The 25,094-nt window shown below is 38.5% G+C and overlaps 2 protein-coding genes across 5 annotated transcripts in view; one reads left to right on the top strand and one right to left on the bottom strand.

Moving 5' to 3' along the window:
* grm3 (glutamate receptor, metabotropic 3) overlaps nucleotides 1-7,739 on the top strand; it is a 44,437-nt gene extending 36,698 nt beyond the window's left edge. For all 4 annotated transcript variants that reach the window (XM_028043221.1, XM_028043216.1, XM_028043202.1 and 1 more), the window contains 2 exons: nucleotides 735-912; nucleotides 2,853-7,739. In XM_028043221.1, the coding sequence (XP_027899022.1) occupies nucleotides 735-912; nucleotides 2,853-2,929 (255 nt within the window). In that variant the 3' untranslated portion in view covers nucleotides 2,930-7,739. The remainder of the gene's footprint in view (nucleotides 1-734; nucleotides 913-2,852) is intronic.
* A 2,511-nt stretch (nucleotides 7,740-10,250) lies between these two features.
* elapor2a (endosome-lysosome associated apoptosis and autophagy regulator family member 2a) lies at nucleotides 10,251-24,287 on the bottom strand. Its single transcript, XM_028004229.1, has 22 exons — nucleotides 23,967-24,287; nucleotides 21,949-22,069; nucleotides 20,097-20,286; nucleotides 19,873-20,020; nucleotides 19,665-19,754; nucleotides 19,044-19,149; nucleotides 18,761-18,913; nucleotides 17,500-17,588; nucleotides 17,228-17,408; nucleotides 17,018-17,146; nucleotides 15,574-15,664; nucleotides 15,381-15,483; nucleotides 15,156-15,293; nucleotides 14,600-14,863; nucleotides 14,329-14,502; nucleotides 14,043-14,229; nucleotides 13,448-13,544; nucleotides 13,239-13,340; nucleotides 12,983-13,109; nucleotides 11,828-12,006; nucleotides 11,035-11,203; nucleotides 10,251-10,940 (listed from the first exon to the last, which is right to left on the bottom strand). The coding sequence occupies exons 1-22, from the start codon at nucleotides 24,060-24,062 to the stop codon at nucleotides 10,872-10,874; spliced, it is 3,003 nt and encodes a 1,000-aa protein (XP_027860030.1). The 5' UTR covers nucleotides 24,063-24,287; the 3' UTR covers nucleotides 10,251-10,871.
* Between the last annotated feature and the right edge of the window lie 807 nt (nucleotides 24,288-25,094).

Here is a 25,094-nt window from a genome sequence, read left to right as displayed (position 1 = left end):
GCTCAGCTGTGCTGTGATTTTACTTGCTGTAACAATTAGAGCAGTGATTAGGGGAGCCTGAACAGAGCATGCAGCAGACACCTCTGCAGCCATGTGATCAAGAGACTGGGACAGTACTTGGCATCGATTTACACAATGAACCACGTAGGACAAACTTAAAGTGAGCACCGAGAGACTATTAAGTTTGGCTTTTGTGTTCTGTGTTGATTAAGTCTTTATTGATCTATTCAGTAATTGTTATTCTCAGAACTGGTGCAAGGTAAGGAGATCTGAAAACAAGAGTTGTACTCTAGTGTCGTACTGGCTGTACTCATTATTAGAAGTCAGATACACTTGTATCTGTCTAGCAGCATTTTAATGTTTTATTTTTCAGAAGTACATTTTGTTTTGCATGTAAGCCAAAGACTTAAGTTTTGTTCTCCTCAGAAGATTTACTAGGGTCCTTCTGAGGGAAACTGTTTGCACTGGATTTTACTTTGGTACAAAGGCTGAATTTGGTACATGGCTCACTTTTCAGATTTTAACTTGCTTCATAATTATGCACTATTTTGTGTTGGTGAAATCATAATATACCATAACAAAATTTCAAAGTTATAACATGACAAATTGTTAAATTATTTCAGTGGTGTCAATAGTTTTTACACTGTGCAGTCAACAGCTACTGAAATATTTAACTAAACAAGCATAAACTTTATTAACAACATTTCAAATTATACTTTTATCATTCTTTCCAGGTTCAAACCACTACCATGTGTATCTCTGTCAGTCTAAGTGGCTTTGTAGTCCTGGGTTGTATGTTTGCACCCAAGGTCCACATCATCATGTTTCAGCCCCAGAAGAATGTGACCAGCCACCGTCTCAACCTCAATCGCTTCAGTGTCAGCGGGGCTGCCACTACATACGCATCTCATGGTAGGTTGTTTTTATTAAAATGGCAGGTTTTCTGTGACAGATGGGCTTGTTTGGCATTCACTGTTCAAAAGGATTCCGTGTACTGAATCCTGAATTACTGGCATGGTATGTTTACTTAAAGTTATTGGTTTTCTAACCAATGTTCTTTTTCACAAACAATGAAACCCAAAGTTAAAAGTAAATACATGTTTTTCATTATACTATTTCACTATGTCACTAAAAATTGTACAATTAAATATTACAATAACAAAATTTTACATTTTATTGACCAAGAACATAGAAATATGTTCTAGGGAACAAATATGTTCCCCTTAAATATGTTCCCCTTATGGTCAGGGGAGACAAAAATTGTCATTGTTTGGCCACAATGACAAGAGTGTTTGGAGGAGTCAGGAGAAGGCTACTAAATCTAAGAGCAACTGTCAGTCAAAGTGAAGGTGGTATTATAATGAGTGTCTCTTTCACTGACAATGATCCCAAACACGTATCTAAAATAGTTCTGGAAAACATAAAGCAGGCTAAAACTGAGCTTCTGGAGTAGCTCTCATCAACTTTTTGAACATTTCTCAACTGCTGAAGAGGTAAAGATTGGAAAGAAACCAACTCTATGATTTGCCAGTGAATTTATTAAGACTAAAATAAATTTCACATTCACACCAATGATAAGTGCATTTAAATTTTGGATTGTTCTTTTGAGTACAAAAACACGTGGATTTGGGTTTACAACTGTCTTAATTTGAACAAAGCGTTCTGTTAAAAGAGAAATATTGCTCACCAATTTCTATTAAATTGAGAAATATCAAGTTTTGCTAACAGGATTTAAAACATAGAAGGGAATAAATGGTTTTCACAAACATTTTTACTATTATTTTTTGTTTACACAAGAAGTAAAGAGATTAAAGTGGCAGAGTTTTCCCATGTGGCCACAGGGAATAAACAGTGCTGATGTGTAGGACATTAGAGAAGAGAGGAGAGATTGCGTCGTTTGCGCACTTGCTGTACCTCAGGATGGAAGTGGCGCTTAATTTGATTGGTTCTGGTCTCAGAAGCAGTTCACTTTTTTCCGATGGGTGTTTGTCCTAGTTTCTTTGTCAATCAGTTTGGCACACACTGCAGACAGAACTCACAGAATGAAGTACAGCTGATCAAACAGGCAGGAATAAAACAACATAGCCTATAGTGAGGATGGTGCCAAAAACCAGAGTAGTTCATTAAAAAGGCACTTGAGGTAGATGCATTTTCTTTCTCAAAACTACAGAGTGATTATGAGACATGAATAAGATCAGCAGCTTTCATGAGAAATTCAATGTGTTCTTAGAAATTTTACATTTCAAATTTTCAAGTTTGAAGCCCGAGGAGCTGTTTTCATTTTCGTGTCAAAAATTTATTGAAAAAGGAAAGTGAAAATAAGAAACCAAGTAGAAGCCAGCCAAGAGTGGAGCCAAAATCCAAAGAAACCATTGAACTCATCCACTCAAATTTTTAGAGCAGTTGTATGTTAATTTATAAGGCCAAAATTTATACAGTGATTTATCCAGGTAGGATGAAGAAGTCTAGTACTAGTACTAGTACTAGGGCAATGAATGAGAAGTAGTACAAAATAAGCTCAATCTTTATTGCCATTTACCCACCTACAGTGTAGTAGTACAATAAAATTGGTCCACTGATCCATATGAGGTGTATATAGGAATATGTAAGTATGCTGGAAGCAAGCACTAAACTTTGATGTATAGTAGTGGTTCTTTTTTCTTTAATCACTCAAATATAAAATAATAATACTTTAAATTAGGAAAGAAGACAAGGAAATGAATCCAACAGATCAAAATAGGAATATGGAGAGGGCCAGGGACAAAACAAGGTTCCTATCCAGTAAAATGTTTTCTTTACTTATTAATTATCAATCTTTGTGTTTTAATCAACTTGTTCCTTCTTGTTCGTAGCTTCTGTCAGCGCCCACTTCGTCCCAACAGTGTGCAATGGGAGAGAAATAGTTGACTCGACCACTTCCTCTCTGTGACAGCATCCAGTCCGCTCTCTAAACCCGCCCCTGCGACTGTTAGCCAAATAACGAACATTTTTCACCCCAGCTCTGTTTTACCCCCCTTTTACACACAAACACTCTTTTACACACACACACACAAACACACTTACTGAATACAAGCAAACGCCTTCCTTGTGGACTAGAACTGTATTGTTTCACAAATGTAGAAAGTGTGTAACTATAATTAAATTATTTTCTAGGGATGTATATACATGGAATCAACATTGTTGTACGTAGAGAAACAAAAGAACAAAAAAAATGTTTTTAGGAGGAATTTTTTGGAACCTTTGTTTTTGATAGCTTTGTTTCAATGTAAATGGACATGAGCTTAAACATGGTAGAGGGGCTGAGTCCTTCCATCTGGATGCACATTTGTGGCTCTGCTTGCCTCACTGCAATACCCACAGACTTTTGATTCTCATGCTTTTTTTGTAGTACATCATTGTAATAACTAACTGTGTATGCATTTCAAATGTGGATCTGTACATTTGTATATTATACTACTGACGGTTCAAACAGCACAATGTTAAAGGTCTTGTGACACCAGAATGAATGTGGGAAAAAAAAGCTAAAACTGGACAAACTAGAACAGCCAGAAAAGAAATTGAAAGGGAAAGGAAGGAACAAAAGAGACATTCATTAAATTTAGTGATATATTTCTGTTTGAGAATATATCATTTTGCATCTTGATAGATGTTTGTGGTATTCTGGATCTTTGTAAAATCCTTCTGTGGCTGTTTTGGCAGAAAAACATGTTTTGCTTTTGATACAAATGTTCCTATTTTCTAATTATGGGATCCCTTTATCTAAATGGCCATAATTCCAGACGTGTGTTCAGCAAAGCATCGCTTTTTCACTCCCACTCCTAAAATGCTGTGTCTTTTAAAGATTGCTGTGATGTATTACTAATAATAATGAATAGCTGCACTGAAAAGACAGTACTGCTAATGCTTTATGTAAGCCCCAAAGAACAAAAATAAATCAGTTTTTCACCCAGTAATTGAAGTGCCTTGCAAAAGAATTCAGATCCCATGAACCTTTTCACATTTTGTCCTGTTACAACCACAGACTTCAGTGTATTTTAGTGGGACTTTATGGGATAGAGCAACAGAAAGTTGTGAAGTAAAAAGAAATTATGCTAGGTTCTAGCATTTTACAAGTAAAAATCCTTTAAGAAGTGTTGCATGCATTTTCTGCTGAGTACTTGTAGATCTACGTTTAGTTGTAGTTACGGCTGCATCAATCAAATTCTTTGGGGTATATCTTTACCAGCTTTGCTCATTTGGAAACTAAAATTGTTGCTCTTTACGCTTTGCAATGCAGCTCAAATTCAGTCAGACTGAATGGGTATCATCAGTAAACTGCAATTGTCAAGCTTTCTGACTGCCATTGAAGCTCTAGCTATACGTTTAGTGTTGCTGTCTGCTTAAGGATGAAGCTCAAGCTAAGTCTGAAGTGTTTTGAAGCCTCTAACAAGTTTTTATTCAAGATCCCCCTGAAATCACCTGTATTCATTGTCTCATTAAATTGACTAGCTTTCCCCAACAGTGCTTACTTCTTGCCTATATTCCATAAGAGCTGGATCTGGGCTGGATAAGTAACAACAGTTTTCTCCTCAAAAGATTCTCAGACCCGAGCAACAGATATCTGGAGCTCTACTAATAACTTTTTTAAAAAGGGCTAAAGTTACTAATTACAGCACTGAATTTTCACTGGCAGCATTTTAAAATAATGCCACACTTTTCAGATTTAACAGATGTAACAATAAGTGAGCACTGCCCCGTTACAAAGCAAACCAGATGGAGATCTAGCATGTTTGGTCAGCTGGTTTTACCACTGTGTGTGTTGCACAATGGCTGCTGGACAAGACAGGTGTTTTGTTGTTGACATACCCCCAGAAACGGTTCATCCTTGATGGTTGCGCTGGAGGCTCCGCTTCTTCTGCTTTTAGTCTGATTGGGGGTCAAAGATGTACGATTGCGCATCTGCTTTCAGCCATTTTCATGTGTATAAAGTGTGAGTGTAAACATTGTACTGAGGAGTGCAACCAGCAGCACCTTATTTGTATTTAAAGTGAGAGGAAACCCTAAAACACCTGTGAAAGCAGTTCAAAATAGACAGACAAACTCTCATTATCTGAGAATGATTTTGTGTAATGAACATGTTTTGTAAAGCCCATTGGTCTATCCTAACTTGTTCAATAAAGCAAAGTATGTCCACTTTAAAACCTTTTGAAAACTTCATATCTTTATACTTCTATTTTATAATAACATATTTTTATGTTGCTCTATTACATAAAATCCCAATAAGATATATTATGCTTGTAAAGTCACAAGAATACTTTTGCAAACCACTGTATGAACATCACGTTCTTAATTTGCAAAAAATATAAATATAGGAAAAGGGTGTATTTTGCTGAACACACATTGAATTTTTCCACCTATAGGGGAATAGTAGCTTAAGATTCATACCCCATAGATACCGTCTGTGGTGATATTTTTAATATGGCTATGTGCCTTAATGTGTGTTTGATAGATTGATGTTGTTAGAGATCAGTTTTACACTACCAGCTCCAAGTCTTTGTTTGGTAAATGTAAAAAAATTAAATTAAATTAAAAAAAAGTGGCCTCAGTATGAAGACCATGCCACTCAGGCAACAACTTTGTTTTATGTGAAGCCCAGTGCCATTGATTGTTTACCTAATGTAATGGACCAGTAACTTCGACAAATCACAAACTTAAACTGGCTTTCTCCCGTCTGACGAAAAGAAAAACAGGAATATTCTAGCAATTTATATTCACTTCCAATTCCCCCTGCTTCTAACACAGTAGTTTCAGGTAAGGAAAGCGAGGTGAGGGGTAGACAGATAGGCTACATCATTAGGAGGAATTCAGTGAGTATTTGACTTGTTGAAGTGTGCAGTTTACAAGCTTGTGTTAAAATGTGTTTACGTTGGGAAGCACAGTGGAGCAGCTGGCTTTGGCAGTCCCACAGAGGCTCAGGAGAGGAAACAGAGCACATTCTGTCAGCTGCTGACTGATCGCTGCTAACAAAAGATGTTAAGAGTAGAACAGATATCCATAACATAACATAAAGAAGATGAGGTCATTCGTGCAGATGCAAATGTGGCAAGAAAGACTGCAGCCTCTCTGTTGGCTATTAATAAGATTGTTGAATAAATTCAATCAAAAATATGTATTAGGTTCTTAGGAGGAAACTTAAATAGCTGAAGATAGTGGAGTAATTTATTAAAATTTTATTTCAGTCGTTTGATTTTCCTGAAAATATTTGTTGAATTTAGAGATAGTAGTAATTTATTAACTGATCTTAAATGTTTACATATAATATGCTATCTAAAATAAAGTGTGACTGTTACATTTGATGTTTTCAACAGAATGTGATCAGAATCACTTTTTAAAAGCTGTTTTGTCAACAACAACAACAAAAAAAACATACAATGTAGATGTGGGGAGAACTTTTACAGATTCCATCTTTGACTGGTCAGCATGTTTGCACTGCCTCCCATGACTACTACACTGAATGATAAATGGAAAGAAATTTCAAAGGATGTGTCAGGAGGAGGCGACCTACATTGGGGTGTGTTTGTTAGGTGCAGAGTGCAGTGGGAGAGAGCGATGTGGCAGAGGAGAGGGATGCTGCTGCTGCCGCTGCTGGATTATGTAAAGCCCTCCCACAGCCCAGAAGTCAGCAGCGCCTCTATGGAAGCTCAAAGCATCTCAGAGATTCACAGTGTTTGTTAGAAGAAGGTTTAGCCATTCACTCTGTGGTCCTGCTCTCACAAGATACACACCACTTGAGAGGTTGTTATGGACAACCACAACCAACACATTCAATGCTGGAATGTCTTAGTTGTCAGCAGGGCTGGGAGAAAGGGTGATGAGTGGCTGAGTAAAGAGGAACAAAAGGAAGAGAGATATCTAAAAACAAAATGGGTCGATGGTTCTGATCCAAGTTGGCAGAGTCCAATAAGATCGGGCTAAGTAAGGCCCTGTACTCACGGCTTTTTAATGGGCACACAAACAGAGCACTTAACCCTGATTCTCCACTCATTTAGTCCAGAGACCAGTCCAAGACAACAGTCTCACACTCTTCTCTGACCCTTTCGCTCACAGTCCAACTCACCCTTTAACCTTTCCCTCACCACTTTTTGTGCAGCCAGGTCGCCGCTCCGTGTGTGAAACTTGTGACTGATTCGGTCTCAGCCAAGACCACCAGAGCCAGAGCGACAGACTGGTGGCTCACACTTGAACTGGAGCGCTCTCCTGAAGCACATATCATGGAGGCTGCTTCGACGAGATTAGAAAAGCGATACAGGAATGTCAGACAAAAGGATCTGAGAAATGAATGTTGGGAAGTTAAATTGAAAACTCAGATGTAAAGAAATAGCATTGCTTCAATACTCATTACCTTGCGGAAATGATCATTTCATCTCCCCAATAAATTAATCTGGAGACTTCTTTAATTGGTTTTCCTCATGAATATCCTTTTCAAGCAGCCATCTATTAAGGACACTGTTCCTCTATTCAGATCTTGCCAACTGTCATGTGCTTTTACAAAGGTCTCCATGCTGTAGTCCCCTTCTATATAACAGAATGTGTCCCTGGCCTCTGGGCTTTGAAACAAGAAGGGATCTCAGGAGACAAAATGAAGCGGATGCCGATCTGAACTCTGAAACTGGCTGGTCACAAAGCAATAGATCCTGCGTTTATGAAATGTGCAATAAAGAGGCTGTGATGACATCATAATAAATACCATGAAGCAAACATCTGCTGTTGTCTCTTCATCCCTCTCTCTGCAGTGTTGTGGTCAGCCACCTTTCTTAATGCTGAGAAATGTGTAGGTAGATTTGTCTCATCAACAACACCATCACCTACACACACAAACACACATAGGCTCTATTCACAGAGTTTGCTGGCAAATGTTTAAAGATGTCTTTAACACTCCGCTTCATCTGTTCCCACAAGTAATGGCACTCCAATTAAACCATCTACTGGAGAGCTCCCCAGTTTTGGAAAATACATGCCAGTATTGAATACCAGTTTGTTAGAAAGGGTGACAGTAGTTTAAAAAAGAAGAAGAAGAAGAAGTGGAATACAAGATAAAGCTGAAGATTTTGTTTTGTCCAGTTTTTGCAAAAGCTTTGACTTTTTATATTAAAAGAGTAACTTTAGGATAAAAGTACAGAGTGTTGATTTTTTTTGTGTATTTTTATATTGGTTTAATTATAGTCCTTTCCTCAATAATCGTTTAGGGTTGCATCATAATTCTTAAAGTTCATAAAAACAGACGAGGGTGAGGAGTCTGTCCGTTTAACCTGTGTAGTGATCTCCCTCTGCTGGTTGGCTTGGATCACTGCACCATTCTTGTGCCTTCACTGGTCCCAGCTGCATAATAAAAAAAGAGAGAGAGAGGCAGTGCGAAACAAAGATGTTTCTCAAGGCACTGGAAAACATCCTTTCTACATTTTATGTACTTTTACTGGGATCTTATGCGATAGGACAACAAAAAGTGGTGCAAGATTTTTTTTTTTTTTAATTACTAATTCAGATTAGTATGCAGCCATCCAGAATCTTTACTTTGTAGAACCACTTTTCACCACAATTCCAACTGCAAGTCTCTTTTTATTTGGCGTCTCTAGAAACTTTGTACATTTAAAGACATTTTTACTTGTTCCGGAATATTTTTACTTGTTCTCTGATGCTCGCAATAGGTCGCGAGCAACAGATCCTTTAATTGTCCATTGATTCTGCAGTAATTGAACCCCTTCCCCACATCCTAAACTTTTGCAACCTCTAACCTCTAATGATTCCTCATCTGTACCCACCAGTTTGCCTGCCCCTGCTGAAGAAAGATATGACCAAAACATAGTGTTTCAACTACCATGTTTGGTTCACGGTGCTCAGAATGTCAATTAGTTTTTCTTTTTTTAATCACACAGAATTTTGTATAAAGGTGAAACTTTTATTCACCTTTAAAACATTCACCTGACCAGAGCACCTGCTTCCACGTGTTTGTGTTCCCACTAGCTTGTGACAAACTGCTAAGGGAATCGCTTCTGACTTTCTTTCAACAGTTTAATGATCTTGTCACTCCTGAAGCTGCCGTATGTAACTTTTATAAAAAATATATTTTTACATAGTTGTTAGAATTGTCACTATGCCATGACAGTATGAGACAGATTATCTGTGATAAAAAAAAATTGAGCTCCTCTGGCTTTTCCCAGTGCTGCAAGTCTTACTAAAAACAACCAATCACGACTAGGAGGAGTGTCTTAGTGCTATCAATCATGTCCATGTGCATGCCACTCAGTGCTCCATACTTTACAATTAAACCTCAAAAGAGCTCAAATGACAATGCAATGACTTTGTAAGCTTATTTTAAAATTATTCAATTTAAATATATTTTATTAATCCCATGGGAATATGACCTATGTGGACTTGTTTTAAGCAAACACCTCAAACTATGTGTTGTGTTGAGTGATATAGAAAATTTAAAGAAATATGATATGAGGAAAGGAACTGTGGACCTTCACAAGTCATGTTCATCCTTGAGAACAATTTTCAAATGCCCAAAGGTTTTCATCTGCTTGAACAATCATAACCCTGATAAACACAATGGAAATGTGCAGTCTTATTTCAGGAAGGTGACAGGTTCTGTTTACCAGATGAATGCGTTTTGATGTGAATTAGCTATTGAGAGAGAAAATAAAAACAGGCAATGAAGATACTCAAAAAAACATATTACAGTTTACAAATGCAGAAAGACACAAATCATATATTTTTGTGAAATCTATGGTTTTATGAAGCAAAAATATAAGTGCTTGGGCATACTGACCTTTGTTACCTCTTAATTAAATAAGGAAAAGATTGCAAGACTGCAACAAAATCCCAAATATGAAGTACAAGGATGACTTCGTCATGCTGCGGAGGAATTTTAATGCAAGAGGGAAAAGTGCATTTCACAAAATAAATTGTATCATTAGGAAAGAATATTAGGTGGAAATATAAGTTTCTCAAGCCATCAGTAAGTCAAAGCTGGGCACAGAAGAGTCTAGCACAATGTGGATTACATTGTCACGGTTCCTTTCACTCAAAGGAAAGGCCTACCACGTTTTAAATCAATAAATCACCTAATTTGGAATAAATTGTTTACCAATGTAACTTCACAGCTGATTCGCTATTAGGTTAAAACGCACACACCATTGTCTGACAGATGTCTCTGCAGCTGAGGTCATAAAACAACTTTTAAACTCGATAATTAAATAACATGGAGTCAATTTCTACATAAATATGTATTTTATTTGAAGCACAATCTCAACAGCTTTATGTACTATGTTCATTTTCAGTCCTTTATCTTATCTCTCCACTACAATGTCTTCAACAAAGCAAAAATAATCAATAAACCAAACAAACAAAATGAGAAAGCCATTATTCTAGACCAAAGCAAATTGATGTGAGAGTGCATCTATGGGATATGGAAACACACCAACAGTCATTGTGTGTCTTGACATCAGGATCTCCACAATAATAATAATAATAAAAACATTACAAATAATTAAATAAATGTACACAAAACTGAACAAGAACTCACATAAGTCCTTGTATTACCCTGAGCTCTCCAAAACACATTTTCCAACTAAAGTTTGAGCCAGAAAATGCTAGAAGTGTCTTACACACTTGTGTCACAGTACTTTGGCTCTGTTGTACCAAGCAATATGGCCACCATGATGGTGTGACTTTTTTGAACCTGGCTTTACATGAAGAATGTAATTTTTTCATCTGTGCATTTGTACACACAGGTTGTATTCCAGGTACCAAAGCTTATAACAGGGACAGTTTTAAAGTGGACCACCCAGTGTAAAGTGTTCTCTCTCATTTTAGCTTCCGTTCACACAGCTCTAACTCCAGACCAATGCTTTTGAGTGGGATGAGTTCAGCTGCACATTTTCATAACGCTCTCCATTTCCCTGAAAGCAGAAGCAAAAGTGTTTATTCTGCAGCTGTCTGAACGCTTTTATCACAGTGAGACAACTCTTTGTGTGATGGTGCTGTGACTCTCACCTTGGACGCTATAGCTTTGAGTTTGCCAAGCAGTGAAGGTTTGGTATACACAACTTCATCCTCCATGTCTCCTTCATTCTCTCCCTCCATCACAGCACAGCTGTCAGCAACCGGCATTTCACACTCCTTGTTGGCAGACATAACCAGCCGGGAGTACTTGTACTCCAACCTTCCAGAGACAAGCAAGAGAATAAATATCAGATAAGCAAATGTGTACAAAATAGACAGGTAATGTGACAAGGGGGAAATGAAGAACAAAAGAAGAAAAAGAAACAAGAAAGAGCCAAAAGGACAAAAATGATTAATGAAAACACAATGAAAAATAAACATAAGAACTAAATGAAAAGGAAACAATGGGAAGGAAGACGGGTCGAAGGAAAAGAGACAAAAAGAAAATAGGAAACAAGAATAAGCAGAAATGAAGATTTTTAAAAGAGAAAGGAAATGAAAATGGAAAAAAATGGGAAAAGGTCAAAGGACAAATGGATTATGAAGGAATGGTAAGCAGAAAGAACAAAGCAAGGAAAATGGAAAAATAGCAAGACAAAAGGAAAACATATAAGGTAATAAGAAAAAAGAAACATTACAACATAAATTGATAAAAGAAAAGCTGGAAAGGGAAAGAGACAATCTAAGGGAAAGAAAACAGTTGAGTGAAATCAAGTTAGAAAAACAGAACATGAGGGAACCACATTGAACAATAATGATGATGACTAATGAACAAAAGGGAAGCATAGGTAAAAATACAGGAAAATAAAAATTGAAGAAATCTCGAGGGAACATTGACAGGTACCGTTTATTCTTCTTCCAAAAGTAGCAAGTGAGGCAGATGAGCAACACAGCAGTGAAAATCCCCGTCCCCGCACCAAGATGAACCCAGAACTCCATACTCTGACATGGCACAGTTTTCCTATCAGGCAAGGTTACGCCGCCTATACACAGCTTCGGCTCAGTCCACACATACAGCATGTCCTGAGGAAGAACAAATATATTTACAGAATTACATAAAGCCATGACAGGACCCTAAAAGGCACAGAGTCGATTAAAACTGTGTTTCATTGTTCTGATGTAGATTCTTTAATATCTTTTTAGGTTTTGTTGGCTCTAGTGGCCTTTATTTGAAAGTACCGTATTTTCCGCACTATAAGGTGCACCTTCAATGAATGGCCTATTTTAAAACTTCTTTCATATATAAGGCGCACCGCCGTATAAGGCACATAGAATAGACGCTACAGTAGAGGCTGGGGTTACGTTATGCATCCGTTAGATGGAGCTGCGCTAAAGGGAATGTCAACAAAACAGTCAGATAGGTCAGTCAAACTTTATTAATAGATTACAAACCAGCATTCTGACAACTCCCAAAATGAATAAACAGCTGTTGCTTCCTCCACTTCCGCACCATTGATTCGTTAATGTTAAATTCTCTTGCTGCTGCTCTATTCCCGTGTTCTACTCCGTGACTGATCGCCTTGAGTTTAAACTTTGCGTCATAAGCGTGTTTCTTAATAGGAGCCATTTTGGGATCTTTACACAAACACACAAATGGAAAAAACGGCTGCTTACCGTAGTTAAGAATTGTGGCTCAATATTGGTCCATACATAAGGCGCACCAGATTATAAGGCGCACTGTCGGCTTTTGAAAAAATGTAAGGTTTTTAGGTGAGCCTTATAGTGCGGAAAATACGGTAGTTCAACAGGAAAGAGGGGAATGAGAGAGGGGAAAGACATGCGGCAAATGTCACCTCCATGTCGGACTGAAATGGGAATTGAACCTGCAACCACCGCCACGAGGACAAAGACCTCAATACGTGGGTTGTGCTTTGTCCTTGCGCCACCACAGCATCCCAATTCTTTAATATCTTAAGTTGAATATGTCTGACTAAAGAGCCAAACGAAAAACGCTCCACTGTTTCATGTTATGACATCAGACACACACACGCACACACACCTGTTGTCCTCCTTTGCAGACTCCCTCTATCAGATGATAGTCTCTCACTGTGCATGTAGGACAAGCCCCTGAGCTTTCCCAAAAGAAATGAAAGGTGCAGCCATCACATGTTCCTTCAGGGCACTGACTGAAATGGCCAAAAGAAGACCATATTACTTCTTCAACAGCATTACTCTTCAGTCTGTAACCTTAACAGCAATGATAAAGGTCAAAGGTATTGCTGGAAATAAAATGCAGAAACAGAGAAAAGTAATACCTCGGAACAGACAGCTCTCCTTTAGTGCTCATATCGGGATTACAGTGAAGAGTCACTACTGTACTCCGACCCGATTCACAAGATGAAGTTCCCTCAAAAGATCTTAGGAGAAAAAATAATACAGAAGTATACATTATACATATAGTTATATATATTTGAGTTTGAGTTTTTTGTAAAAAGACAAAAAACATCTGATATGCCAAAAATACCTGAAGAAGAAGTTAATATCAGGCACTTTCTTAGACTTCTGAGGAAACAAGTCTGGTCTTGCTTTTATTCCTTCAAGATTATCATCTACAGTTGCACCTGGGCAAAAAAAAAAAAACATACAATAAGCCCTGCAGCTCGAAGGTCCTGCGGTCTTTCTGCGTGGAATTTCTATGTTGTTCCTGTGAATGTGTGGGTTCTTTCCTGGTACTCCAGGTTAATTAGTTACACTACATTTGTCTTAGTTATTAGTGGATGTGTGAGAATGATTGATTGTCCTGCGTTTCTATGTTCCCCTCTGACTGACTGGTGACCTGTCCAAGGTGAACTCCGCCTCTCACCAAATGACTGGTGTAGATACACACCAGTGCCTCCATGACATGGATAAACAAGTATATACAACAGGTGGATTGATATTATGTGCAGATTGAGTTTTCATTACACTTTCATTTGTATAGGGACCTACATGTACTGTATATGCAAATGCATTTCTGTTGGCTTTTAAAGGGGAAAAAAGGGCAGAAGAAAAAAAAACAGCAATTCTATTTATTTTGACTGCTGCTGGTTTTCACACTAAGTTATCCAATGTTCACTTACCAAGAAAGGTGTCAGCCAGGTTAATGGACTGCGAAGAGAGCGCAGCGAGGAATCCTTGCCTGCTTGCTGGGATTATTGTTGACTGACAGATGAAGGTCTTCACGGCGCTGGATCCCTCAGCTTTCTCCTTCTGGGAGCTGGAAACTGACATGTCCGTAGTGTTGTCTGCGCACACTGCCATGCGATCCTTAAAAACGAGAGAAAACGGCAAAAGGAATCCATCTGTGAACAAAAACCTTTAGCTGATTGCGTTATTTACACTTTGTGGAGGCTTTTCTGTGCACACCTGTCCTCCACACAGACTAATGTTGAACATGTGGAAATACTTGGTTCCCTTGGAGGTAAACTTTGGACCATTCATGAGCGATCCTGCTGAGCCAAGGGGACTGAAGTCAAAAGTTAGCGTGACATTGCCCTCTGTGTGGATAAAGTGGCAGTCACTGTAACACAGTCTGTGGTCCTGGAAAGCACAGACACGGTTTTTAGGGTTAGTTTTCCCCTCTAGCGTCCTAAAATAGAAAAACAGCATGATCCATGAATCTGCACCGCTTACAGACCTTATCGCTCCGGCTAGCTGGCCCACAGGCTTTACAGGCATCAGAACCCGGCGTTGCGTGCGGCTCGAGGTAACTGTTGCGTGGACACTCTAAGCACTTTCTGGTGAGTGTGTCTATGTAATGTCCAGGTGGGCAGGGCACACATGCTGAGCTGGAGGGCTGAGTGCTGAGGGCACAAGCCCTGCAGCTGGAGGACACACCATCAACCGCGTTAGTCACAGTGATGGAGAAGATGCGTGCCACGTCATTGACATACCGACGTACCTGAGGGAGCAAAACAGTATCACCTTACTTGTGAGACAAACCTGTATTACTATTATTATTGCTGTTGTTGAGACCCATAAATGTAATATTTTTCTTAATAGATTTTTGTGAAAACCAAGATATATCTTTAGAAATAAAGGTATGTGATGGCAATCTCCCTCTTTAATCTCCCTCCATATGTGGCATCTTGAATATATCATGAGAAAAAGAGGACTTTTATTGTAACCAGTAATATTATCCATATTGGTGACTATGTTCTAAAACCTGAGTAAAGCTGTGTTTTGGTACTTACATCTGAAGGTTGGTTTGTCCTCTGGAAAGCCCATGTGTAGGAAACCGCTGCATTTTTTGACATGGTGTGTGTGTAGGTTTGTCTTTTTTGTGTTTTCTCCCATGACTGCACAACTGTAGTGCTCTTCCTATTGATATCCTAAAAGTGAACATTAAAAAAATTACTCTGCAAGCATTAATTTATGCATTTACAGAGCAGCAGAGCTGTGTTAGGAGGCGCTCTCACCATCATGAAGTAGAACTCACAGTCAGCCATGCACGAAGTTTCAAATTCAAATGTGACGCGACCAAATTCTGTCACTGACTGGCTCGGCACTGACGTAGGCAGCCTGATGGTCAATGCAAACAGAAATAGGTGGAATCAGTCACAACAGGGGGAATCGGAGAGCTGAGGGACAACACAATATGAATGCACTTACTTGAAGCCGGGAACATGGATGTTAAGGATGAGATAATCATTATCAGAGCTGCCTGCTCCACTGTGAATATGATCTCTTGCTGCTTCCCAACCTGAAAAACACACCAACAAGACATTAGTTTATCTTATCTGTTTTTAATAAACAGATATGACCATAGCTGCAAGAAGGTAGACGTTTTTTTGTCATTTTTCAAAAGGGTTTGGCTTAATAGGTTACTTGGCTGTCTTGAGATTCTTTTAAAGGTTGTGACTTTGTTTCTTTCCTGTCCTTGTACCTGAACATGCAATCATTTTATGAGTGTTTGTGTGACAAAAATCAAAATCAAAACGTGGGCAAAAAGGAAATATTAAAACCTATATCAGGTTACATTGTTTATTTCTCTTGTCAGTTAAGCATTGTTGATTAACTATTGAGATCAATTATCAAAAGGTTTTTAAAATCTCACCCGTAGTTAAATTGTGCATTATTTTCTGAAGATTCCAAAAGTACATTTTCTTTAAGCTGGACTTACTTACTTTGTCCAGCTGGCTCTTATAAAACATATAGGACCCAAGATCTATCAAAAGAACTCAACACAATGATCTGTAAAGAATCATTGTTAGTTGTTATGAAGCATGAGTGTGCTAGATGGTCCTTTTCTATAACTTGAAAAGCACAACAGGAAATCACCAAAACTGGAAAAGTATGAAATGTCCAAACGTTGAAATGACCAGCATCCCAATAAAAAACACAAAATGTTACAATGGTAAATAAGATAAATGGAAAAAACTAAGTCGACTACAACGGAAAACTTTAAAAGACCACAGCGAGTTTGATATTTATATTGGACATACAAATACACTGCTCAAAAAAATAAAGAGAACACTTAAACAGGTGTTTAACACTTAAAGTGTTCCCTTTATTTTTTTGAGCAGTATATTATGATTTTTTTTCTTTAATTACTCCTAAAACGTACACGTTTTATTCACTGGCATCGATCGGCCATGAAAAAACCCAGGGGCGATAGATTTAATTAGTTTGTAAGAAAATCCAAAACCAGGACACCGTGGGATGGGTAATGTTGCTTTTTTTTCACGTTGTCCAGTAGCTGAATCAGCTGATACTGTTCTGCTTTCATACAAGAGATGTCTGAGGTGCCAAAAAAAAAAAAAAAAAACAACATACAAGCCAAATCACAAAAAACTGCCATTTCAAGATCAAGTAGATCTTGAAAAAAGGACTATTTTAAGAGAAATTCTAGAAAATCTGGTTCAATAAAAGGCAAATATGAAGAAATAAAGGAATATTTAGCCATTTGTAGAGCAATTAAACTTATAAGCTTGTATAAAACAATAAACTATCAAATTCTATTAACCTAAATAAATTCAGAGGCTCAAACCGTAGAAGGGGCGGAGTCTTTTTAGACACAAAACGCTAGATTAAAGACAGCATGTAAGACACCCACCATTCATACGGTCACATTTAGTGTTGCCAACATTGAAACAGGAGGTCTTCATGTTAGACGGAAGAACATTCCACCATTTATACTCATAACCCAGGATGGGCTCGGTACCAGCTGGACACCGATGGCACGCTGGAAAATGAAAAACGTTAAAAAGTACAGCTAAGATAACACACACAGGATGACGGTGAAAAAAAAAACACAGGTTTTTACGTTTCAGTCCGTCAGAGTATGTCCCGGTTGGACAAGGGGAGCAGGTGGCCGTGTCGTTGTTATAGAAACCAGGGTTGCAGGGGGGGCATTCTTCCTGTTCGCCACTCTCAGGCAGCGCTTCTGCTCCAAAGATGCCCTCTAGACAGATCTTGGGCTCAATCCACTTATATATGACCTGTGTCTAACATTACGTAAAATGACAAAGATCTCAAAGTGAGATAACGTAACATGCCCACTCAGCATTGTTTGACAGGTGTCAACTTCTCCCTCACCTTGCCTTCGTGGTCACATGGTGTGTGAATCTGGAAATAGTCCTTTTTGGAACATGGAGGTCTGTTCTTGCACTCAGATGATCCTTCCTCTGTCAGGTAAAATATGATTATCCAAAGCAGAAGCATTAGTATGTGGAAAAATTGAGAGAGAAAGAAACAGAGCACATTTTCTAAAGGGATATTTTACATGTACAGAACTGTTTGCCAAAAATTCCTGCTAAATAAAATTGGATTTTTTCAAATTAGATTGATAATGGACTAAATTAATCTCTATCCTCAAAATTCTAAATAGTCCGTTATGACAATGTGGAATAATGTTTCTATGTTTTATACATTTAAGAATAGAAAACTAGGAAATTACATTTACATAAGTATTCACTGCCTTTGCTTAATACTCTGTTGATACACTTTTGGCATATGATGGAACAAACTTAGTCCAACTATGTTTAAGAAGTTTCACCCATTTTTCTGTGCAATACTTCTCAAGCTCCATGAAGTTGGACGAGAGACATCTGTGCGGAAATTTTCAAATCGCACCAGAAATGTTCAATTGGACTCAAGTCAAAACTCTGACTTGGCCGTTCCAGGACCAAGCCACTTCTTCAAGATCTTGGCGACACACTTCGGCTCATCGCCCTGCTGAAAAATGTTGAACTTCATGGCAAAGGCTGTAAATACTTACATAAATGTGATTTCTTTAAAAAAACAAACAAACAAACAAACTTGGATTTGGATTAGGGCTATGGCGTAATATGAAAAAAGTGAAGCACTGTGAATACTTTTCAGATGCACTTGTACAATACAAAAACTAAATTATTTGGAGAGTTGTTTTGTGAAAAAGACAGAGCAAATCCTTCAGTAAAAAATTATCTTAGGTTTTTAAACACTTTACATTCTGAGGCACAATGTTTGCAGCTTTCCAGGATTCTTATAATGTGGCTATAAAGTGTAATTGCTGTGACAGAATCATTGGTTGTAGATTTATTGTTTAAAATCATGGCTTTCAATAGAGATTTCAGTAACGTCCACTGGCAAATGTTCTTGGTAAACTCAACACAGCTGCATTTGATGAACTACCGACCCTGGTCTACAGCGGAAAAAATGGCCAGTGAAGATAAAAGTTCAGGGAAAATAAGAATTTTTTAAAAATGTCCCATAGTCAAAATGTATCTTCAGTTGTTTTCTATGCTTCATAACAATGTAGTGTTCTTCAAATACTGAATTAATTTAAAAAGATTTGCATGTGCCTAACATGGCATACCTGCATACTCAGTGGTAGCGTTGCATGGGGTGCATGAACTGGCTCCGTGGCCAGAGTAGGTGTCCCGAGGACAGGATTCACATGTTGAGGAGCCCGGAATGCGACTAAAGCTCCCTGGCTTACAAGGAAAACACTCTGATGTGTATGCAACACCTTTTGGATAGAAAAGACAGGTTGGGGGGAAAAAAAGGTAATATTGGATATGTTTCTATAATTTAATTTAATTTACTTTTTCTACACAACCAAAATGCAACCAACACGGATAAATTCACTCTTCTCTGACCTTCAATTTGAATGTTTTTCAGCAGGACAGGCTTCACAACACTGGACCTCATGACAACACCTCCTGTCCTCCAGTACAAGATGTTGGTGCCAGATTTCAAGTTCACCTAGAATACATGTTATGCATCATCAGCTTGCCATAAACAACGTCTGTGTTTACAGCAAACACTGTAGATTTTCTTAATAAGGATGGCTAAATTACTGATATAGATTGACTTTTTCATGCAATACTTGTGGTATCAATGCAAATGGTTTGAAAGTGTCGACAAATTAGTAGAATTAATGGATAAGAATGTAAAATGGCACGCTATGCTGCCACACATTCTTAAGAATGTCTAACACCATATTCTAAAAAAAAGAAAAAAAAAACACCAGTTCAACAGATACGTTTGAAACAGGTTTAAAATGTTTCTGCTCACACTCAACAATTTGAACTAAGCACTATGATCAACCCAAATGAATTATCTGGTTTTATAATCTGTGCGGAAAAATACTGCAAACAGCCTTTTGTAACTTTAGTGTCCTCCTGTGTACCAGGAGGCTTCCTGCTTGTATCCACCCACTGTTTGCTACTCAAAGCATTCATTTTAGAAGAGCGGGGAAAGCGGCCAAAAACACCTACCGTGTGGGTTCCCCATTCTCCATGATTGGTGAGCTGGAGCCACTTTGTATCAGTTGACTGATCCATCTCCTGACACTGGTCATTCTGAATCTGCACAAAAAAACATCAGTAGATAATACTCTGTTTATTAGCGAAACGTCTTGCATAATTAATACCAATAAGACTGAGACACTCTTTTACTAAAAGAAAGAGCTTGTGGGTTACTCACAAAGAATTCAAACAGCAGACTTTTATCAGAATATTGATACTCAAAGCTGACAGAGCCCTGCTTTTTCAAGTGAACAGCATAAATAAGAGAAACTGTACACTCGTCCCTGTTGGACTCAAGATAGTTTCCTTGAGGCACCCAGGAAGAACTGTAAGTAAAAGAACAATGTGAGTAAAAGTGTGGTACAGGTTGCAATACATTTTTATTTTTTTTAACTTAGTAACCTGTTGCAGGTAGGTTGGGTATCTCTTTTGGGATCGTTCCCCAGAGAAGTTGCCACGCTTCTGAATCCAGCAGGCATGGTATCCCATTGGTCAAAGCGGATACCGCTGCCAAGGGAGTAGCTTCCTGCTGCGCACTGGGTGCACTCCTGAGCAGACATCTCCAGGAACTCCCCAGCTCTGCATGAGAAGGCTAGGGAACACAAAAAGGGACACAGAATGAGATGAAGAGGAAGAAATGTCCAATAAATAAATCATTTCTCAGCCTTTTTCCCCTAAACTATGTTACATTCAGATACCCTGAGACAGACTAAAGCTGACAGACAAACAGCGGTGCAAATCACTGCTGCACTGAACTTAATCCTTACATCCTGTTACACACTGTGTCTATCTCTGCGCTATTTTCCCCTGAGCCATCAAGTCGTGGTGCCTGGGTTTGTTTGACAGTGTCAGCTTTTCCTCATACCTGATCTGGCTTACTGACAAAACAATGGAAGCCAACAACGTTTTTTAGGAAGTGTGAGAGAAATATGCCTCTAACTAGCAAGAGTGAGTGAAAAGGCTCTAACTAGCAAGAGTGAGTGAAAAGGCTTATAGGTGGCATGTTTCCACTTAATCAATCTGATGACATACCGGGTGAGAATTATGCCAGCTAATGTGGATCCTATGAACTGCTGTGAACACAAGAGATGGTTGTTCTCTCAGTAAAATTAATAAAAAGCTGGAAATTAAGAAGGAAACCAAAACAAAACAAAACAAAAAGTAAGAGCCTTCTTACACTGCAGAAACATCTGACACCATAAAGGCACCTCTTAGAAAAAATTGATAGCTACCATTTTGTGCAGCATAAGGAAGGAAACTAACAAGGTTTAACTCTCTTTGTCTAACATTTGTCAATGCAACATTACAAAAGATTATGTTTGAGATAATTATTAAGACAGTAATTAAGTTTTATAAACAGGCTCTAGATTAATCTAAAACAAAACCTGCATTACTACCTTGCTCAAGATCAGAATTCATTGCATAGCTAAATTCAACGTTCCTGGTTCCATTGTCAAAAGCTTTTCATGAGGGCAACCTCCCAACAAAAAGGATTTTAAATGTATTTTAAATTATACTTTTTTAAATGTCAGGGCAGATTGAGAAACGTTGTAACATTTCTTGCACTTCTGTCTGTAGCATGGAGCTATTTTTACCCATTTTGTTGAAAACATTAAATCTGTAATTAAACAACCCAGCTTTTATCTCTGCTACACAAATTGAAACATATGCTGTAGCCTCAAACACAGAGTAATATGTTACTCAGTAGCCAGTTGCCTGGGATACTTGTAACATGCCTTAAATTAAATTGCAACATTATGACATAACCTTGACCTTAACCTGCCCATAACCACTGGAGAAAGGCACCAGCCCCCCATCAACCTACAACAATAAGTTAATATAGACAATGGACGGATGAAGAGATGCTGCTAAAACATTAGCACTGACAACTTGCATTACATATAATTACTCTCATGCAAAAGTAACATGACCTTAGTTTGATTAGCTTACCATCAAAGCATGAGATGGCATCATAAATAAATAGTAACTAAATAGTAACAAAAAGACTGCCTAACTTGGTGGAGGCCAGGGGTTCTTCTAGAAAGACATGATCTGGCCACACAGTAACGAACAAAGCACAAATAATACAGTTATTTTTTTTGCAAATGCAACAGAGTTACTGTGTTACTCTTTATGCAGTAATAATGAGGGATGATGGATTGATAAAACTGTGGATTCTCTAATCAACCTCATAAATATACTAAAATATAGTCGAAACAAGTGTTAGCATACACTCCACATTATCCCAACTTACTGCACTCTGTGCCCCTCACGGGTTGTGGTAGTCCAGTGCAGAACCCGGGATTCTGCGGGATGGCCACTCTCCACCGAGATCCTGTGCTGTCACACTCTGTGTACTCATAATAATAGTCAATCTGTGAAAAAAAACAAAACAGAAAGCATCTGCATAAGAGATCACACACCACAACAGGCATAGCACCAAACAAAGAACCAATCAGGGGTCAAGGCAGGTCATCACTGTGAGGTGGGGCTCCACCCAAAGGAGAGCGCTGAGTCACCTCACTGTGAATATCCGGCAAGAGAGTGCTGCTGCAGTAGCAACAAACACTGATATCACTTTCCATGTCCACTTGCTTAGAAGAACTCTAACAAGACATGAGTGCCTGCTCTAGCTGTTATCTGTCCAGCTCTGACCCCTCCTCAGGCTAGGACACTTAACATACTATCTCCATGGAGATGGCAGTGGGGACAACGGCATTTTACCAGGAACTGTTTGCAGAAACATCTAGACATTTCCCCACTGAATCCAACAGATTTAGTATTCAACACGAAAGTGAAACCCATTTAATAAATGTTCATGGACATGGGCTTTGTTTCAGTCTTTGCAAGAACAAAGAAGGGAGGCCTACTATTATAATTTACCACAGCAGATAAAGCCCATCATTTGTGAATAGCACTAAAGTGAAAATATGTTGACAATAAAGCAAATGCAGCAGATATCTGAGGCAAGATACCAAAAAAGATTAAAAAACAAAAAGTAAATTAGGATCAAAGTTGCATTCTAATGACTTGTGCTACTGTGAACCCTAATCTTCTCTTTTTACTCTGTCAGTAGTTGTGAATTATCACAGATATAGTAGTTTTTCTTTTTAAAATAACAGAAACAACACCAACTAGGGGTGCACCGATCGCAGTTTTCTGGTCGATACCAATTTTATTTTGTCTGAAATGTTGATCAATAGAAGCAGAAAGTCGCTGAACTGGCAACAGAGGGGTAAATATTGCTAAATGTAAACGTGCAGACATAACCTGGTGGGCCGATCTATCAGTCAAACCTTTCTCACAGGAGAGCAGAGGACAGTGGTTTATTTTAGACCTTTGCCAATGTAGATAAGGTTGGTGGATAAGATCGGCTACACATGTAAAAATTGGCCAATTGCTGATCTTCCAAAATTAAGAAAATAGGCACAAATAAATCAGCTGGCTGATAAATCAGTGCACCCCTAACAACAACAACAACAACAACAACTAGCTAGAATTTTCTATAAATTAATCAGGCTTACTTCAGATTAAGTTTGTCCCATATGAAACAATGCATCATAGTCAGTGTTGTTCTATTTTATCATAAATTATGATTTAATTAAGGCAAAATCTATCCTTCCGCAAACAAGCTTCCATGCTGGTTTTTGTTCTTCTGATTTTAGCCTTGTATTTTGCTAAAACAAATTTACAGGAAATTCACGGAAGCTCAGAGTTTTGTTTTCTTTCAAACAGACATTTGTATAGTGATATAACACTATATCATCCTTCAAAAATCAAGGAGAATTAAAGGCCATAGAGTAAAGGTCCGTCTCCTATGTTTAGCATAGGAGCAACATTTGAGCCAATAATTTAGAAGAACGTTGCCCCTATCTGGTGTTCGGATGTGTTGCTGTGCTGCCAGCCTCCTCTGAGGAGGTGTTGAGGGAAGCCAGAGGCACAGGGAAGGAAAGGCCAGTCCATGCAGGAAACTGATAACAGCCTGAACAGCTCTTAGTGGTGAAGTTCAACACACCCCAGAACTCAACATAGATGCAAGCTACGTCGAACAAACCCACTGGAATTAAAGCAGTAAAGATGTAAATCAATATCAAGGGTCTTACCTTAAACACATCACATAAACTAACCCGGAAATATGTCATCATTGTATTAATCGTATTCGCTCATCACTTGATTTGTTTATTTGTAGCCTCTAGTCAATGCGTCCTCATTCTTAAATGTCAGGTTTGGCATCACTATAAATGCCCACAAGACAACCGCTGTTTTCCTTACCTCCGTACACTGCCGCTGTCCTTTGGATCCGTCAATGAAGAAGAGTGTGTAGAGGATGAGAGCGCATCGGGCGACGAACTGAGCCGAGGACCGCATTGTGGATCATGGAGAGAAGCATCAAATTTAATTTTTGAAATCAAAACAACGATCTCGATCCAGTAGGATTGTTTATAAACGAAAGCAGCGAGTAAAACGCTTGCTCAGCCACCCCTCGACACCTGCTTCTATCGCCTGTCTAGATGGCAGATTGTCAGCCCGGCCTCTCCACCTGCGATTATCCTCAGATTGTGTGCGCTCCAGGGGTTGACTCTCATCTGATCGGAGCAGGGCTCTGTAGAACACCACTTCCGCTCGTATGTCAAAATAAAAACCGGATAAGTGCGCACAGCAAGGATCATTCTTATTTTGCAAACACAACACCATACTAACCTGCCTATTTGAAGTATCACTAACGAACATTGATGTTGATGTTGACTCCACAATTTTCCTGAAGAACCAAAATTGTGATAATGTATTTTGAAAGGAAGATGTTGTTAACTTGATGAATGTGCATTTTCACATTGTGAGCGCGTTAGGTTGTTTTGGATTCTTGGTCTGTGACTCAAAAGAGGAAATATAAACGCTCAAAAACGTAACACATTTAATTCGGCCATCTATAATACTGAAAAAACAGTCCGATTTTGGACTGTACTTAGGACGCTCATAGGAGCGTCGGACGTCTAGTATCAAATTCTTAAGTGATGTAGTTCGTAAAAATGGGCACCAGAGGGCGATCAAACTTCACGCCAGCCGTTCAATAAGGAGTAGAGCTCACACAGCTCACAGCACTGCTCAAGAAATTAGAATGTGTTCAGATGAGGCCGGTTTGTCAGATTAAAATACTTCTTGAAAATGCCAACTTTTCAGAAAGCACTAAACATTCTTTCCATGAAGCTCACCTTTCTGTTTTAAAAATGTATATTTTTATATTGGCTTGATGCAAACAACCACCATGATAATAACAGAAATAAATTCTTGAAAACATCTTTCTGTGGGCATTTAATCCATGTAATGTGTTTCTGAAATTAATTAACCTTTCAATGATATTCTAACTTCTTGAAAGAGTGATTGTGTATCTGTTGAGGTTTT

Source organism: Xiphophorus couchianus, chromosome 2 (assembly GCF_001444195.1).
Source record: "Xiphophorus couchianus chromosome 2, X_couchianus-1.0, whole genome shotgun sequence".
Classification (NCBI taxonomy): Eukaryota; Metazoa; Chordata; class Actinopteri; order Cyprinodontiformes; family Poeciliidae; genus Xiphophorus; species Xiphophorus couchianus.
The sequence above is the reverse complement of the archived record's forward strand: the minus strand, read 5'-3'. Positions and strand labels throughout refer to the sequence as shown.

Bases quoted from the DNA above. Each gene is read 5' to 3' on its own strand.
- elapor2a (XM_028004229.1), bottom strand. From the start codon at position 24,062: ATGCGGTCCTCGGCTCAGTTCGTCGCCCGATGCGCTCTCATCCTCTAC. The intron at 15,484-15,573 runs GTAAGTGCATTC...ATTGACCATCAG, and splicing joins ATCCATGTTCCCGGCTTCAA to GCTGCCTACGTCAGTGCCGA. The intron at 13,341-13,447 runs GTATTTTTGGCA...TTTTCTCCTAAG, and splicing joins GATATTAACTTCTTCTTCAG to ATCTTTTGAGGGAACTTCAT.